This window comes from Dama dama, chromosome 24, assembly GCF_033118175.1.
Source record: "Dama dama isolate Ldn47 chromosome 24, ASM3311817v1, whole genome shotgun sequence".
Lineage (NCBI taxonomy): Eukaryota > Metazoa > Chordata > Mammalia > Artiodactyla > Cervidae > Dama > Dama dama.
In genome coordinates this window covers 17,109,042-17,125,893 of record NC_083704.1, presented here as the reverse complement: position 1 = coordinate 17,125,893, position 16,852 = coordinate 17,109,042, and the positions used below count along the sequence as shown (strand labels likewise).

The following is a 16,852-nucleotide window of genomic DNA, read 5'->3' as shown; positions in this document are numbered from 1 at the left end:
TCTTAGTTTTTTGAATGTTGAGTTTTAAGCCAGATTTTTCACTCTCTTCTTTCACTTTCATCAAGAGGCTTTTTAGTTTTTCTTCGCTTTCTGCCATTAGGGTGGTATCATCTGCATATCTGAGGTTATTGATATTTCTCCCAGCAATCTTGATTCCAGCTTGTGCTTCATCCAGCCCAGCATTTCCCATGATGTACTCTGCATTTGAGTTAAATAAGCAGGGTGACAATATACAGCCTTGATGTACTCCTTTCCCAATTTGGAACCAGTCTGTTTTTCCATGTCTGGTTCTAGCTGTTGCTTCTTGACCTGCATACAGATTTCTCAGGAGGCAGGTCAGGTGGTCTGGTATTCCCATCTCTTTCAAAATTTTCCACAGTTTATTATGATCCACACAGTCAAAGGCTCTGACATAGTCAATAAAGCAGATGTTTTTCTGGAACTCTCTTGCTTTTTCTATGATCCAACGAATGCTGACAACTTGATCTGTGGTTCCTCTGCCTTTTTTAAATCCAGCTTGAACATCTGGAAGTTCACGGTTCACGTACTGTTGGAGCCGGGCTTGGAGAACTTTGAGGATTCCTTGGCTAGTGTGTGAGATGAGTGCAATTGTGCAGTAGTCTGAAGATTCTTTGGCATTGCCTTTCTTTGGGATGGGAATGAAGACTGACCTTTTCCAGTCCTGTGGCCACTGCTGATTTTTCAAATTTGCTGGCATATTGAATGCAGCACTTTAACAGCATCACCCGAGAACACATATAGTTGTTAATGCTTTATTTTGGGACATTAGATTTATAAGAGTTGCAAAAACAATCCAGGGAGCTCCCATACACTCTTCACCCAGCTTCCTCTTACATGACCATCTTAGACAACAGAACAATGACCGAGACTATTCAGAAATTAAGCTTGGTACAATATATTAATGAAACCACACAATTTATGTGGCCTTCTCTAGTCTGTCCACTAACATCCTTTCTCTGTTCCTGGATCTAATTCAGGAACTCGAGTTGCATTAGACTGTCATATCTGCTTAGTCACCTCCAACCTGCGACAGTTACTCAATATTTCCTTGCTATCCATAACCTTCCATGACCTTGAACCTTTTAAAGAGTACATGTCAGTTATTTTGTAGAATGTTTTTCTAAAATGTCCTTCAGTTTGAGTTCTCTGATGATTACTCCTGACTGGACTGAGATTATATTTTATTTTCATGAGTATCACAGAGCTGATATGTCCTTCCCAGTATATTATATCAAGGTTATATGCTATTGGTGCATTTTATTAGTGGTGATGTAAACCATAACCACTTGCTTAGAGTGGTGTCTTCCAGGGTTCTCTACTGTACAGTTATTATTTTTTCTTTGTAATTACTAAATATTTGGGCAGAGACTATGGAATTATCTGTTTCTGCTCACACTTCTACCTAGTAATTTTAGCAGTTATTAGTGTGTCTTGCCTATAGATTTTATAGTGTGATAATTACTGGTAATTTTTAAATTATCATTCTTTCTACATTAATTATAATCCTTTCAGAACAAAAAGTTGTCCCTTTTCTTCCATTTATTTATTCAGATATTTACTTATATTAGTATGGATTCATGGATATTTATTTAATTCTTCAAGTTATAATCTAATACCGTTATTATTCGTTTAGTTGCTTGAGTTGTTTCTCTTCTGGCCACTGGGAGCTCTGTGCCCTTTTGACATGCCCTCTCCCCTACTTTTTTTCTTCCTCTGTCTCTAAGATTTCCTTACTTTCTGGCACCAAAAGATGCTCTGCATTCATCTCCTAGTTACTCTACCTCAACCCTGGAATCAAACAGTTTCCCAAGGAGCCCGGTGCTCTTTTTTTGGGGAGAACAGTAACCAAGATCTGGAGACAGCAGGCATGCTAAATGTTACTGGGGTGTCATTATTTCTGTCCCTCAGTGGATACAGCAAGGAAACATATCCTGTGTACTAACCAACACATTCACATACATCTCTATTTACTCTTGTATTTATCCAATTATGTGTGTGTTACACTCCCCACACATACACACCCATATTTTTAAATCATGAATTCATATTTATACTTCCAAATACAATCTAGCAGTACAGAGTTCATTCTAGCATTCCTCCTTTCCTTATTTGTAACTTCTTTTTGCAACAGTGAAAAACCTAATTCTCATTCACGTATGTTTTTTAATTTAAAAGGTTTCATTAGGTCCAGGATCCAGACAGCGGAGTAGAAGGACGTGAAGCTCACCTCCTTTCAGATATATCAAAAATACATCTACATGTGGAAGGATTCTCACAGAATATCTACGGAACACTGGCAGAAGACCTCGGACCTCTGAAAGGGCAAGGAAATCTCCATGGAACTGGGTATGACAAAAGAAAAAGCAAGAAAAAAAAAGGAGAGAGAGAGAGAGAAAGGAATCAGAATGGCACCTGTGGCCAGGGGAGGGAGCCGTGAAAGAGGAAAGCTTCCTGCCTGTTGGGAGGTCTGCCTGCTGGCAGGGAGAACTGTCAGGACAGAGGGCGCACTTTGGAGCCCTGGATGAGAACAGGACAACTTGTTTGCAGAAGCTAGACTGGAGAGAGACCTGCACGGGTGGCCAGCGCCTCTGCTCCGCACTCGCCAGTCTCAGTCTGCTTGGTACGGGTGGGGGCTGGGCGGGGAAGCCTGGGTTTCAGAGACCAGACCCAGAGAGGGGGCTAGGGGTGGGCTGTGTGGAAACAGGCTGAAGAGGCTGGAATCCGATGCAACTGCACCTCAGAGAAAGAAGCCTGGGCAGCATCAGAGGCCAGGCACCACTGTGAGGGGAGGGGCGGAACCCATCGCCGCAGCCTTTCTCAGGCAGCAGAGCAGAGTGCGGTCCAGAGCCTCCCCCTCCCCGCTGCTGCCCCTGGGCTGCAGGAGCCGTCTTGCGCTCCGGGAGTGGCTGTGAGTCCACCCCCACTGTGTGTTCCGCGGGCACACGTGAGCAGCCACTGCCTCTGAGAGCTCCAGGCCCAGGCACCGGCTGCAGCATCAAAGCGGCCAACAGAGGCTGAGAAGAGTGACAGGTACCCATGCTGAAAACAGTCCTTGCACCAAAAAAAAATACTAAACCCACACAAGCCACACAGGAACACTCCCACAGACAAATGGCCCTCCAAGACCACAGTAAATAGATGCTTTTCATAAACTCAGAGAGCAAGAGAAATATAAGTAAAACGAAGAAGCAGGGGAACCACTCCCAGTTATAAGACCAAGAGAATTCCCTTTCCCTGAAAGAATAAACAATGAAACAGACCTCTTCAGTCTAATAGACACTGATTTCAAAAAGGAAATAACGAAAATACTGAACAAATTAAGAAAGGGTATCAACAGAAATGCAGAGTATATTGTTAAGAGGAACTAGAAACTCTAAAGAGGAACCAAGAAAAATTATAAAACTCATTTCCGAGACTAAAACTGAACTAACGGCAATGAACAGCAGAACAAATAAGGCAGAAGAACGAACAAGTGATCTTGAGGCTAGAATAAGGGAAATCACCCAATCAGGACAGCAGACAGAAAGCCAAATGAAAAAAATGAAAATAGGAGATCTATGTGATAATCTAAAGCATGCCAACCTATGCATAATTGGGATTCCAGAAGGGCAAGAAAGAGAAAAGGGGATTGAAAATATATTTGAAGGAACTATGGCTGAAAATTTCCCAAATCTAGAGAAGGAAACAGATACCCAGGTACAGGAAGCACAGAGAGTCCCAAACAAGGTAAACCCAAACAGACCTACGCTAAGACATAAAATAAAAATGGCAAAAGTAAAAGATAAGGAGGATTATAAAGGTAGCACCAGTAAAACAAAGAGCTAATTACAAGGGACCTCCCATAAGGCTGTCAGCTGATTTCTCTACAGAAAAGCTGCAGGCCAGAAGGGAATGGCAAGATATATTCAAAGTCCTGAAAGGGAAAAATCTGCAACCTAGGATACTCTACCCAGCAAGATTATCGTTTAGAATAGGAGGGGAGAGAGAATTTCTCAGACAAGCAAAAACTAAAAGAATACAGCAATACTAAACATATCCTAAAGGAAATAGTGAAAGGTCTTCCCTAAATAAAAAAGAAGAAAGAATCTATAGGAAAGAGAAAATCACGACTGGAAAGCAAATCACCCAAATAAACCAGTACATGTGTGCTAAATCACTTCAGTTGCCACCAGCTGCTTGGGACCCATGGACTCTAGCCCTCCAGGCTCCTCTTCCATGGGATTCTCCAGGCAAGGATACTGGAGTGCCATGCCCTCCTCCAGGGGAACTTCCGACCCAGGGATCAAACCTGTGTCCTTTATGTCTTTCTCCTGTATTGGCAGGCAGGTTCTTTACCACTAGCACCACCTGGGAAGCCCAAAACACAGAGTTTTTAAAAAAATAAAAATATTTTGGTGAAAGTGATGAAACAACAATGAACAGCAAAAGGATGAACATGAAGATGTAAAAGAGGACATCAGAATCATAAAATGTGGGGGAGGACAGTAAGAAAATGTAGATTTTCTTCCTTTCCTAGGATGTGTTTGAGCCTGTATGACTCCCAGTCTAAGGTAGGTAGATGTAGAATGGGCTTAACAGACTTGAAAAACAGGGTAATCACAAATCAGAAACATAAAATAGATTAACAAAAACAAAACGAAGAGAACATAAGTATACTACAAAAGAAAATCAAACTACAAGAGAAAAAGAAAGTGACAAAGAAGAAACAAAAATCAACTGGAAAATAAGGTTTAAAATGGCAGTATGCATATCTATCCGTTATTACCTTAAATGGCAATGGCAATTACCTAAATGCTCCAGTCAAAAGACACAGAGTGGCAGACTGGATTAAAAAAAAACAAAAAAACAAGCGCTGGCAATATGCTGCCTATAAGAGACCCATTTTAGAGCAAAGGAAACACGCAGATTGAAAGTAAGGGCATACAAAAGGTATTTCAGACAAAACAGGCTTTAAAACAAAGGCCATAAAGAAAGATACCATACGATGAAAAAAGACAAGAGGAGGATTTTATACTTGTCAACATAAATGCGCCTAATACAGGAGTACCCAAATATATAAAACAAACATTAACAAACATAAAACTCCTAGAAAAGCTCATAGGCAAAACATTCTCTGACATAAACCATATCAACATTTTATAAGGTAAGTCTTCCAAGGCAACAGAAGTAAGACCAAAAATAAACGAGTGGGACCTAATCAAAGTTGCAAGCTTTTGCACAGCAAAGGAAAACTTAAAAAAAAAAAAATTTGAAAAGACAACCCACAGAATGGGAGAAAATATTTGCAAACCATAGGACCATTAAGGACTTAATTTCCAAAATATACAAAGAGCTCATACAACAACAAAAAAACAAGGAGCCCAATCGAAAAATGAGCAGAAGACCTAATTAGACATTTGTCCAAGGAAGAAATGCAAATGGTCAGTCAATAGGCACATGAAAAGATGCTCAAAATGATGCTCAACATCACTAATTATTAGAAAAATGCAAATCAAAACTACAATGAGGTACTGCCTCACACCAGTCAGAATGGTTATCATTAAAAACTCTACAAATAACAAATGCTGGAGAGGATGTGGAGAAGTCTCTGCCATTGGGAGAAAAGGGAACTCTCCTACGTTGCTGGTGGGTGGGAATGTAAGTTGGTACAGCCACTATGGAAAACAGTATGGAATGTTCCTCAGAAAACTAAAAACAGAATTACCAGCAATCCAACTCCTGGGCATATATCCAAACAAAACTCGAATCCAAAAAGATGAACACACCCCTATGTTCACTGCAGCATTATTCACAACAGCCAAGACATGGAAACAATCTAACTGTCCATTGACAAAGAAATCAGTATAGAAGCTGTGGTGCTTATATACAATGAAATACTACTCAGCAATTAAAAAAGAACAAAATAATGCCATCTGCAGCAACATGGATGCAACTAGGGATTATCATACTAAGTGAAGTAAGTCAGAAAGAGAAAGACAAATACCATATGATGCAACTTACACGTGAAATCTAAAATATACCACAAATGAACCTGTCTATGAAAGAGAAATAGAGTCATGGACAGAGAACAGATTTGTGGCTGCCAAGGGGGTTGGGGGAAGGATGGAGTTGGAGGTCGGGGTTAGTAGATGTAAGCTATTACATACAGAATGAACAAACAACAAGGTCCTACTGTGTAGCACAGAGAACTATCTTCAGTATCCTACGATAAACCTTAGTGCCAAAGAGTATTAAAAGAAAAAAGAACGTGTATGTATGTATAGCCGAACCACCTTGCTATACAGCAGACATTAACACAACACTGTAAATCAACCATAATTTTAAAAAATCCCCCAAATTACAAAATAAATAAAAGGTTTCATCAGTGTCAACACAAGTTTATGAAAAAATGATACTGTGTGTCCTTCCCTGAAATGTGCTAATTATGTATGTTTCTCTGGGCAATGAGTGGTTTCTTCCAACCATGCAGACTCAAAGATCCTACTCATAATCATTATACTGTACTGTAATTTTAACATTCATTTACATATACTTGCCTATATATTTAAACAGTCTGCATATTTAGCAACCTTTTAAAGGAACAAATATCTTTAAAACCACTTGTAAGCTCTCACTCACCACCTTATCCAAACTCCTGGGGAAGATGGCAGACGAAAGGGAAGAGAAGGATGCGAGCTCAGCCCCTCTCACAAAAACACCCAAATCACAACTAACTGCTGAACAATTATCGATACAAAAAGCTAGGACCTACCAAAAAAGGGATCCAAAGACAAAGAAAAGCCACAATGAGACAGGAGGAGGAATGCAATCGTGATAAAATTAAGTCCCATACCTGCTGGGTGGGTGGCCCACAAACAAAGCTGCTGGGAGGTACACACACACAAATTATGTTTTTATACAGCAAAATGGGGATTCTTTCATTTGTTCTTGATTTAATCTGTACAAGGAGTAAGCAAGGCTAAGTGGTAGACGGGTATTCAGGTAATTCAGTCAACAGACCTACCATCTGTGAGTACTAATACCAAAATGGTTTAAACAAACCTAGAATTAACCCCTGCCCATGTGGTTTTCAACCTGGTGGGAAAGATAAATTAGAGTGTGCCACGAAAGAATAAAGGCAGGAGGGGAAGACGGTCCCACACAGCCGGTGCTCGCCTCCTCTCCAGGCCCCACAGAGGGCACCTGCAGGTCCTGTAGAAATGTCTTTTGTCTGTCCCCCAGCAGCTCTCCCTTGCCCATTCCACACCCAAAGTGAAATAATGTTAGCTCTCTTTCTCTGAGTCTGCCAACCTCACCATCTCTGAAATGTGATGACCAGACACAGAAGTCCCAAACACACAAGTCCAAAGGAGAGTAACTGTTATGTTCAAGTAGACAAATGCTTTCTTTAACATTTAGCCTAAATGACCGGCATATCAGCGTGCTTTTGCACACTGGATAAGAGTGGATAAGAGCTCCTAAAGAATTATGGATTTGCAAGTGGTCTTTAAACTGCAAAGTACAATGCATATGTGTGTGAAGGGATTGTCACCATTAAACACAGCTACCTTTATACCTAATGAACAGAACTGGTGACTCCCAAGCTTGGTCTTGACCTGATTCTCCAGGATGGAGGAAGGCAAGTATCAAGAGAGAAGCTGGGAAAAGGAATGAGGAAAGTCTCTACACACAGCTCTGGAAGCTCACTGGATATACTGTTAAGTGAAAAAAGCAAGGTGCAGAGGAGAGTAAGGACTGATGCTGAAGCTGAAACTCCAATACTTTGGCCACCTGATGTGAAGAACTGACTCGTCTGAAAAGACCCTGATGCTGGGAAAGATTGAAGGGAGGAGGAGAAGGGGACGATAAAGGATGAGATGGTTGGATGGCATCACCGACTCAATGGACATGAGTTTGAGTAAACTCTGGGAGTTGGTGATGGACAGGGAGGCTTGGCAGGGACAGGGAGTGCTGCAGTCCATGGGGTCGCAAGAGTCATACATGACTGAGCGACTGGACTGAACTGAGGACAGTAAGTAGGAGACAGCATTCAAATATACCTACATATTTGCCTATGGTTTCAAAAAGAAACAATGGAAGAACCCAAACTAATAGAAACAGTCATCTCCAGGAGCAAGAAGAGTAAAAGGAAGAGGGGAAATAAATGGAAGTTTGAGGGAAGGTTTTTCTAAAGATGAGAAAATCACCGATAATAAATGCAGAAAGAATAGTAGAATTTGAAGTTACCAGTTTATAACCCTTAATTTAAAAAAAAACTGATCTAGGCAACAGCCATCTAATGCTACTGAAGCATTAAATGAGAGGTTGGTAAGATCTTTATAAAGGGTAATTTAGGTTCATAACACCTGAAGCCATTCATCACTGATAAGGGGAAAACCATGTATCACACTCTTCTTGATGGGATGCAGCAAGAAATGTACTCTCCCACCAAAGAAGTATTCTTGCCAAAAAAACAAAAAAAATGAAAAAAAAATCTTGAACATGAATTTAATCAAGCTTCTGCATCTAACAAGTTTATAGAAAATATGGAGGATAAAAGAATATGTTTAACATCACCGTAATAAAGCAATTAGCAAGAGTCAAACTGAGACAGAAAGCAGAGAAGGACTTGAGGTCAAGTCCTCTTACAGAAACACCTGAACCACAACTAACCACTGAACCACCACTGACAAAAAAGATTTGAACCTACCAAAAAAGATATTCTACCACCCAAAGACAAAGAAGAAGCCACAACAAGATGGTAAGAGGGGCACTTCCACCATAATAATCAAATCCTATATTCTCTAAGTGGGTGACCACAAACTGGGAAACAATTATATTGCAACTGAGTAAGAGTTCCGACACCCGCCCCCGGTCAGGCTCCCCAGCCTGGGGGTCTGACATCTGAAGGAGGAGCTCCCAGAGCATCTGGCTTTAAAGGCCAGCAGGGCTTGAGTGCAGAAGCCACACAGGACTGCCGGAGGGCGCAAAAACGACGTGACACGTGCACTGGAACTCAGAACAAGGCAACAGCTCCTAGGAGCCGGGGCCAGGCCTACCTGTGGGTCTCAGAGGATCTCCCGGGGAGGTGGGGATCAGCTGTGGCTCACTATAGGGGCAAGGGCGCTGGCGGGGGACACCCCAGGGAACACCCGCTGGTGCGATCTCTCCCAGAGGGCATCATTTTGGTATTGAGACCTGGCACCACCCAACAGGTGGCAGACCCCAGTGCTGGGACACCTCAACAACAACAGGATGGGGACGCAGCCCCGCCCATCAGGAGACAGGCCGCCTAAAGACGGCCTGACCCCACGGCTGCCTATAACACACCTCCTGACACGGGCCTGCCCGTCAGAGGGATGGGACCCAGCTGCACCCGCCAGTGGGTAGGCACCAGTCCCTCCTCCGGGGAGGCCTGCCCAAGCCCGTGGACCAACCTCACACACCAGGGGACAGACACCAGCAGTAAGAAGAGCTAGAACCCTGCAGCTTGAGGAACAGTGACCGGAAACAGAAAGTTAGACAAAAGGAGACAACAGAGAAACACAGCAACTGCTACATGCAACTCTAAGCCAGGAAACTGGGTCACCTAGAAGAAACGGACAAATTCTTAGAAATATATAACCTTCCAAGACTGAACCAGGGAGAAATAGAAAATATGGACAGACAACTCACATGTACTGAAATTGAAACTGTGATTTTAAAACTTCCAACAAACGAAAAGTCCAGGACTAGATGACTTCACAGGCAAATTCTATCAAACATTTAGAGAAGAGTCAACACCTGTCCTTCTGAAACTCTTTCAAAAAGTTGCAGAGGAACCAACCCGTCTAAACTCATTCTATGAGGCTACCATCACTCTGGTACCAAAACCAGACAAAGATACCACAAAAAAAGAAAAGTACAGGCCAATATAACTGATGATCATAGATGCAAACATCCTCAACAAAATACTAGCAAATCAAATCCAACAATACATTAAAAGGATCATACATCATGATCAAGTAGGCTTCATCCCAAGCATGCAGGGATTTTTCAAAAACCACAATTCAGGCAGTGTGATATATCACATAAACAAAGTGAAGAATAAAAAACATACACTCATCACAATAGATGCAGAAAAGCTTCTGACAAAATTGACCACCCATTTATGAAAGAGTTTCCATTAAGTGGACATAGAGGGGAAACTACTGAAAGGAAAAAACTGAAAGGATTTCCTCCAAAATCAGGAACAAGATAAGGATATCCACCTTCATCACTTTTACTCAACATAGTTTTAGAAGTCCTAGACCCATGGCAATCAGAGAAGAAAAAGAAATAAAAGGAATCCAAACTGGAAAAGAAGTAAAACTATCACTGTTTGCAGATGACATGATACTATACATACAAAATCCTAAAGACTCTACTAGAAAACTACTAAAGCTTATCAATGAATACAGTAAGGTTGTAGGATACAAAATTAATATACAGCAATCTCTTGCATTTCTATATACTAACAATGAAAGATGAGAAAGAAAAATTAAGGAAACAATCCCATTTACCATAGCATCCAAAAGAATAAATTACCTAGGAATAAACCTACCTAAGGAAGCAAGAGACCTGTACTTTGAAAACTATAGGATGCTAATGAAAGAAACTGCAGATGACACAGATGGAAAAATACACCATGTATATCCTTGAATTGGAAGAATCAATACTATCAAAATGACTATATTACTCAAGGCAATCTACAGAGTCAATGCAACTCTTATGAAATTACCGATGGAATTTTTCACAGAATTAGAACAAAAATTTTAAAACTGTGTATGGAAACACAAAAAGACTGAACAGTTAAAGCAATTCTGACAAAGAAAAACAGAGCTGGAGGAATCAGGCTCCCTGACTGCAGGCTAGAATACAAAGCCACAGTAATCAAAACAATATGGTACTGAGACAAAAACTGAAATAATCAACTGAACAGGAGAGAAAGCCCAGAAATAAGCTCATGCACCTATGGTCAATTACTCTATGACAAAGGAGGCAAGAATACACAGTGGAGGGACTTCCCTGGTGGTCCAGTGGTTAAGACTCTATGATCCCAATGTAGGGGGGCTGGGTTCAACCCCTAGTCAGGGAACTAGAGCCCTCATACCACAACTAAGATCCAGTGCAGTCAAATAAGCTTTTAAAAAATAGAATATACAATGGAGAAAAAACAGTCTCTTCAATAAGTGATGCTGGAAAAACTGAACACCTACATGTAAAAGAATGAAATTAGAACAATCTCTAACACCATACACAAAAATAAACTCAAAATGGATTAAAGATCTAAATTTGAGGTTAGATATTATAAATCTCTTAGAGGAAAACATAGGCAGAACACTCTGACATAAATTGCAGCAATATCTTTTTCAATCCACCTCCTACAGTAATGAAAATAAAAACAAAAGTAAACAAATGGAATCTAATTAAATTTAAATGCTTTTGCAGAGCAAAGGAAACCATAAAAAAAAGACACCCTACAAAATGGGAGAAAATATTTGCTAATGAAGCAACTGACAAGAGGTTAATCCCCAAAATATACAAAAATAGCTCATTCAGCTCAATATCAAAGAAACAACCAAATCAAAAAATGGGTGGATGATCTAAATAGACATTTTCCCAAAGAAGACACACAGATGACCAAAAGCACATGAAAAGATATTCAACATCACTAATTAAGGAAATGCAGAACAAAACTACCAGAGGTATCACCTCACCAGTCAGCATGGCCTTCATCGAAAACTCTACAAGGACTTCCCTGGTGGTCCAGCAGTTAAGAGTCCGCCTGCCAGTGCAGGGGATACAGGTTGATCCCTGGCCCAGGAAAGAGCAGCCCCACTGGCCGCAACTAGAGAAAGCCTGCGCACAACAAACAAGACCTAGCGCAGCCATAAATAAAGGAAACAGAACACCTCTACAAACAATAAATGCTAGAGGCAGAGAAAACAGAACCCCCCTACTCCACTGGTGGGAATGTAAACTGGGAACACCATTATGGAGAACAGCATTGAGGTTCCTCAAAGCTAAACGTAGAACAACCATATGATCCAGCAATCCCCCTGCTAGGCATGTATCTAGAAAAAATGTATCAAAAAGATACATGCACCCCAGTATTTACTGCAGCACAACTTACAATAGCCATGACATGAAAGCAACCTAAATGTCCATAACAGATGAAGAGATAAAGAAGAATAGATACCTATGTATTAATAGAATGGAATATGACTCAACCAGAAAAAAGAATGAAATAACGCCATTTCAGCAACATGGACGGACCTAGAGATTATTATCTTAAGTGAAGTAAGTCAGATAGACAAATATGACAAATAGCATATCATTTATAGGTGGATTTCTAAACAATTATAAAAATGAACTTATTTGCAAAACAGAAACGGACTCAGACTCCAAAAACAAACTTGCAGTTATCAAAAGAAAAAGGTAGGGGGAGGGATAAATTAGGGATTCGGTATTAACATACACACATTCATATAAAAAAGATAATCAATATGGACCTACTGTATAGCACAGTGGGCTCTACTCAATATTCTGTAATAACCTAAATAGGAAAAGAATTTGAAAAAGGATGCATGTATACGTATAACTGAGTCACTTTGCCGTACACCGGAAACTAACACAACACTGGACAACATCTGTACTCTAACATAAAATAAAAATTAAATTAAAAACTAACAGTAAAGCCGGGGCTTCCCTGGGGGCTCAGTGGTGAAGAATCCACCTGCCAATGCGAGAGACATGGGTTCGATCCCTGACCCAGGAAGATCCCACATGCCATGGAGCAACTAAGCCCGGGCTCCACAGCTTGAGAGCCACAACTACCGAGCCCACCCGCTGCAACTGCTGAAGCCCTGGCACCCTCGAGTCTATGCCCCGCAACAAGAGAAGCCATCACAAGGGGAAGCCAGGGCACCGCAGCTAGAGAGCAGCCTCCACTCTCCAGTTAGGCAGAAGTCTGCGCAGCAACGAAGACCCAGCACCGCCAAAAATAAACAAATAAAATCAAGCAATGAGCCAAATTTAGACTGGAAGAAATTACAGTTTTTTCTACAGACAGACGGCCTTTTAAAAAATAAAAGGATGGAGGAACTAAAAAAAAAATGTGGGAGAAATAAGAGATACTCTAACCAAACGCAATGTTTGAATTCTGATTTAAAGAAACCAGTTATAAGTTGACTTAAAAAAAAATAAATGGATAAAAATCAGACATGAGTGGATATTAGCTGATACTAAGGAATCACTGTTAATACTGCTGGGTGTGATGATGGTTATTCTTTAAAAGTCCTTACCTGGTAAGAGATACTCACTAAAGTATTAACTGAAGAATGACATGCTGTCTAAGCTTTCCCCCTTAAATACTCCAGTGTACGCATGTGCACACAGATCCACATACAGGAAACTGTGGGGGCAACAGATGAAACCAGACTTGCTGGATGCAGGTAGGTAACTACTGAAGCTGGGTGATGGGCTCATAAGGGAACGTGACAGTCTTTTCCCTAGTTCTGTGTATGGCCTGTGTGTGTGTGTGCATGTTTTTAAAGTCCATAGCAAAGACTTTTTAAAAATAAGGAAGCAGAGTGGGATATGTAAAGAAACCAGATTCCTACCTCATAAACTGGTCCAATTTCATAATCTGTGAAAAATCCAATGGAGGGTTTAGCTAGAAACACTGGAGTATCAGCACAGCTGTGGGAAGGCAAGGGAGGGTGAGAGAGGCTGTTAGTTTCATCCCTGTAAGTGATTCATGGAAAAGAAATACATTCAAGCCATCAGAGAGACTGGCAACGCATCACCCTTTGGGTTTTATTGTTGGCAAAGCAGGTCGCCAAACAATTTTACAGCAAGATTGAATCTTTGTGAAAAAATATATATAGCTACACGTAGCACAGGGAAAACTCTGGAGGCTTAAACACCAATATATTTTTTTTAATTTATTTTACTTTTACAAACCCTTGTGTCGAGGGCTGACTTTCAATAGATCGCAGTGAGGAGCTGCTCTGCTACATACAAAATCCCGAACACCAATATGTTAATTGCATTTTTTACATAGGTGCTATTTTTTTCTCAGCAAATCTTTTCATTTTTGGTTCTTCTCTTTTCTTTTTGGCTGCACCAAGTGGCTTCTGGGATCTTAGTTCCCCAACTAGGGATCAAATCCAGGCCCCCTGCATTAGGAGCACAGAGTCTTACTCACTGGACCACCAGTGAAGTCTAAGCACATATTTTTTTTAAATAAAAACATTATTTCTCTAATAAATAAACATTAATAGTTTTTTTTTTTTTGGTACAGCCAATCTATTTGGCTGTACCAGGCCTTTGTTGCGGCAGGCAGGATCTTTACTTGTGGCATGTGGGATTTAGTTCCCTGACAAGGGATCGAACCTGAGCCCCTGAATTGGGGAGCACAGAGTCTTATTCACCTGACCATTAGGGAAGTCCCACACTAATCATTTTAAGTCCATTAAAATTATGAACCCATGAAGCAAATCATTCCCTTTATATGGACAATTTAGCAAATAAGCAAAGGGCCAACACTAACCCCTATTCCTCAAGAAAAGGTCAGAAAAGCACAAACCCAGGACTCTGGGGATGTCCCAAGGCCACACCCTTAGGCAGCCCTGAAGCCCTGCTCGACTTGGATCCTGACCCCCTGGCCCCAAACCTCGGGGACCCTCCAGAAGCAAGGCAGATCCACGACCTTCTTTCTGCGCTTTCCTCTGCAGGGTCAGATTCTCTGCAAATGCAAGTCAGGAAAAGACGCACCTCTCCTCCAGCTCCCCATCCTGGAATTCGCCTATCCGTGCTGGCTTCTTGGGAGGAAAGAGAAGAGACTTGCCTCCCAACGGAGTGTTAGGAGGGAAAAAGCGAGGGTTTCTCAGGAAGTGGTTCCGATTCTCCATCCTGGCAAGCCGAAGCCGCTCCAGCTGCCTCTGGGGCACCCGTAAATGGTTCATCCAGTTTTTATTCTTTGGTAAACCTGTTTTCTTTGAAATGGGAGAAAAGGATAGAGTCAATGAGAGGCCGATAGGCCATGTGCATTGACATCTTGCTGATCCGAGACCCCCGATGGCCAAGGACACCCTCCTGTTTTGCTGTGGCTTCATTACGACGACGTGTGTCACCGGGAACCCCTTCCCCCTCATCATGGCCCTGCCCGCCCCCCCCACCTCCACACTGGCTTCAAACTCACCTCAACGGCTGCTCTGGATCTGAGTTTGGCCTTAAAAGACGAGTCCCATGTGAGGCTGTCCATAGTATAGTCCGTCTCCTCTGCAGACTGAGAGGACATCTTCCTGCACGCGGGCTTCTTGGTCAGCTCTTTCTTTGGGATGGAACGTTTCTCAGAACTAAACGTGGGTTTTGAATATCCAGGGACAGAGACACCTGTGGCACCAGGAAAAACAGGAAGTTACCAGACCCAGGGGAGGAGGTGACCCATCCAAGATGACCAAATGAAATTACCAGAGGCACCGCTAGCTTCTTTTTTCTTTCTTCTAAATGTTTATATTTCCTACACCAGATGTATTAAATAACTGCCCTTCAGCATATCAGTTACTCCTGGAACTTACTCTGTATCCTTGAGACTCTAGTGTTGACACTGTATTATCTGTTCATTTGTCAAACACGGCCAGGAACAGGAGAGGACGACTGTTCACACATACACATGGACACATACCGCATGTGTGAACACGCTTTTAAAAGGCTCACATGTGAAATCAAAGTTTGGATTAGCTTTGTGGACTGCAAAATCATCTCCAAAAGGTTAAGTGAGGATATTCAACGTTGCCAGCAGGAGAGCAGTGAAACCATCCCATCTCCTAGCAGCGCCAGGTGAGCGCTCAATAACGTCTACTCAGCACTCTGTAATGACCTATATGGCGACAGAATCTAAAAAAAGAGTGGAATATATGTATATGTATACTGACTCACCTTACCATATGCCTAAAAATAACCCAACACTGTAAATCAACTATACTCCAATAAAACTGATTTGAAAAAGAAATAGAACCAGATCCCACAGGAAAAACAAAATCCTCAATACATGTTAAATCCATCCTTATTTATCTGCCTAAGATAGTTATTTGAAAGTTGGTTGGAAATTAAGTGGCTGAGTATCCCAGGCACTTGGTTCTGCTTCCTTCTTTCTGGCCTCACCTGTCAGCAGGGTCCAGGCCGTCAGTTAAACTCTCTTTTCATCTACATCCTCAATTCTCTGGACCCCCATCCTCCTACCCCAAAGGCTTTCTCAGCTCCAAAACCCCAAGAGGTCATCAGAGTCCCACTGACTAGGGCTCCTGACGAGCTTACCTTTGGAGCCTGGCACCACCAGGCTGCCATCCAGATGTTTGGTCACAGGATCTAAAGGGTGATGCTTCCAAAACTTTACCTTCCTACTTAAGCCCACAAGACAGCTTCCCACCGCACTCATTCTCAGAGGATCTTGCCTCCCACAGCGCAGGAAACTAGCCCAGTATCACATTCACACACACATAGCCTTCGCTGCTCCCAACCTTCTCTCCACACTCAAAGTCGCTCCTGGCCTGTAAGGGGTATGCAGAACCCTTAGGTCTGTGTTCTGAGCCCATGAGACACTTGCTCCCTTGCTCGTCTATGTCTGCAGATCCACCCTCTCGTGATTCATTCAACTACATTTTAAAATAATTTCACACCTTGTCGTTGGGCAACCAATTAGGGTATCATATTCCATTTTGAGAAGCTGAGACTTTTATCTCGTAGGAGTCAGTAAGGTAGTAAGGAAGTGGCATGCTCAGAGCTGACCCTCCCAATAGCCACGACCAAAAGACCTATGAACAAG

General features: G+C 41.8%; 1 protein-coding gene across 1 annotated transcript in view; it reads right to left on the bottom strand.

Annotated features, from left to right (window-relative positions):
- Positions 1-16,852, bottom strand: part of DLEC1 (DLEC1 cilia and flagella associated protein) — a 96,997-nt gene that overhangs the window by 53,432 nt on the left and 26,713 nt on the right. The window contains exons 7-9 of the mRNA XM_061127795.1: positions 15,227-15,420; positions 14,800-15,020; positions 13,644-13,722 (exon numbers count right to left, since the gene is read on the bottom strand). Coding sequence (XP_060983778.1) covers positions 13,644-13,722; positions 14,800-15,020; positions 15,227-15,420 — 494 coding nt within the window. The remainder of the gene's footprint in view (positions 1-13,643; positions 13,723-14,799; positions 15,021-15,226; positions 15,421-16,852) is intronic.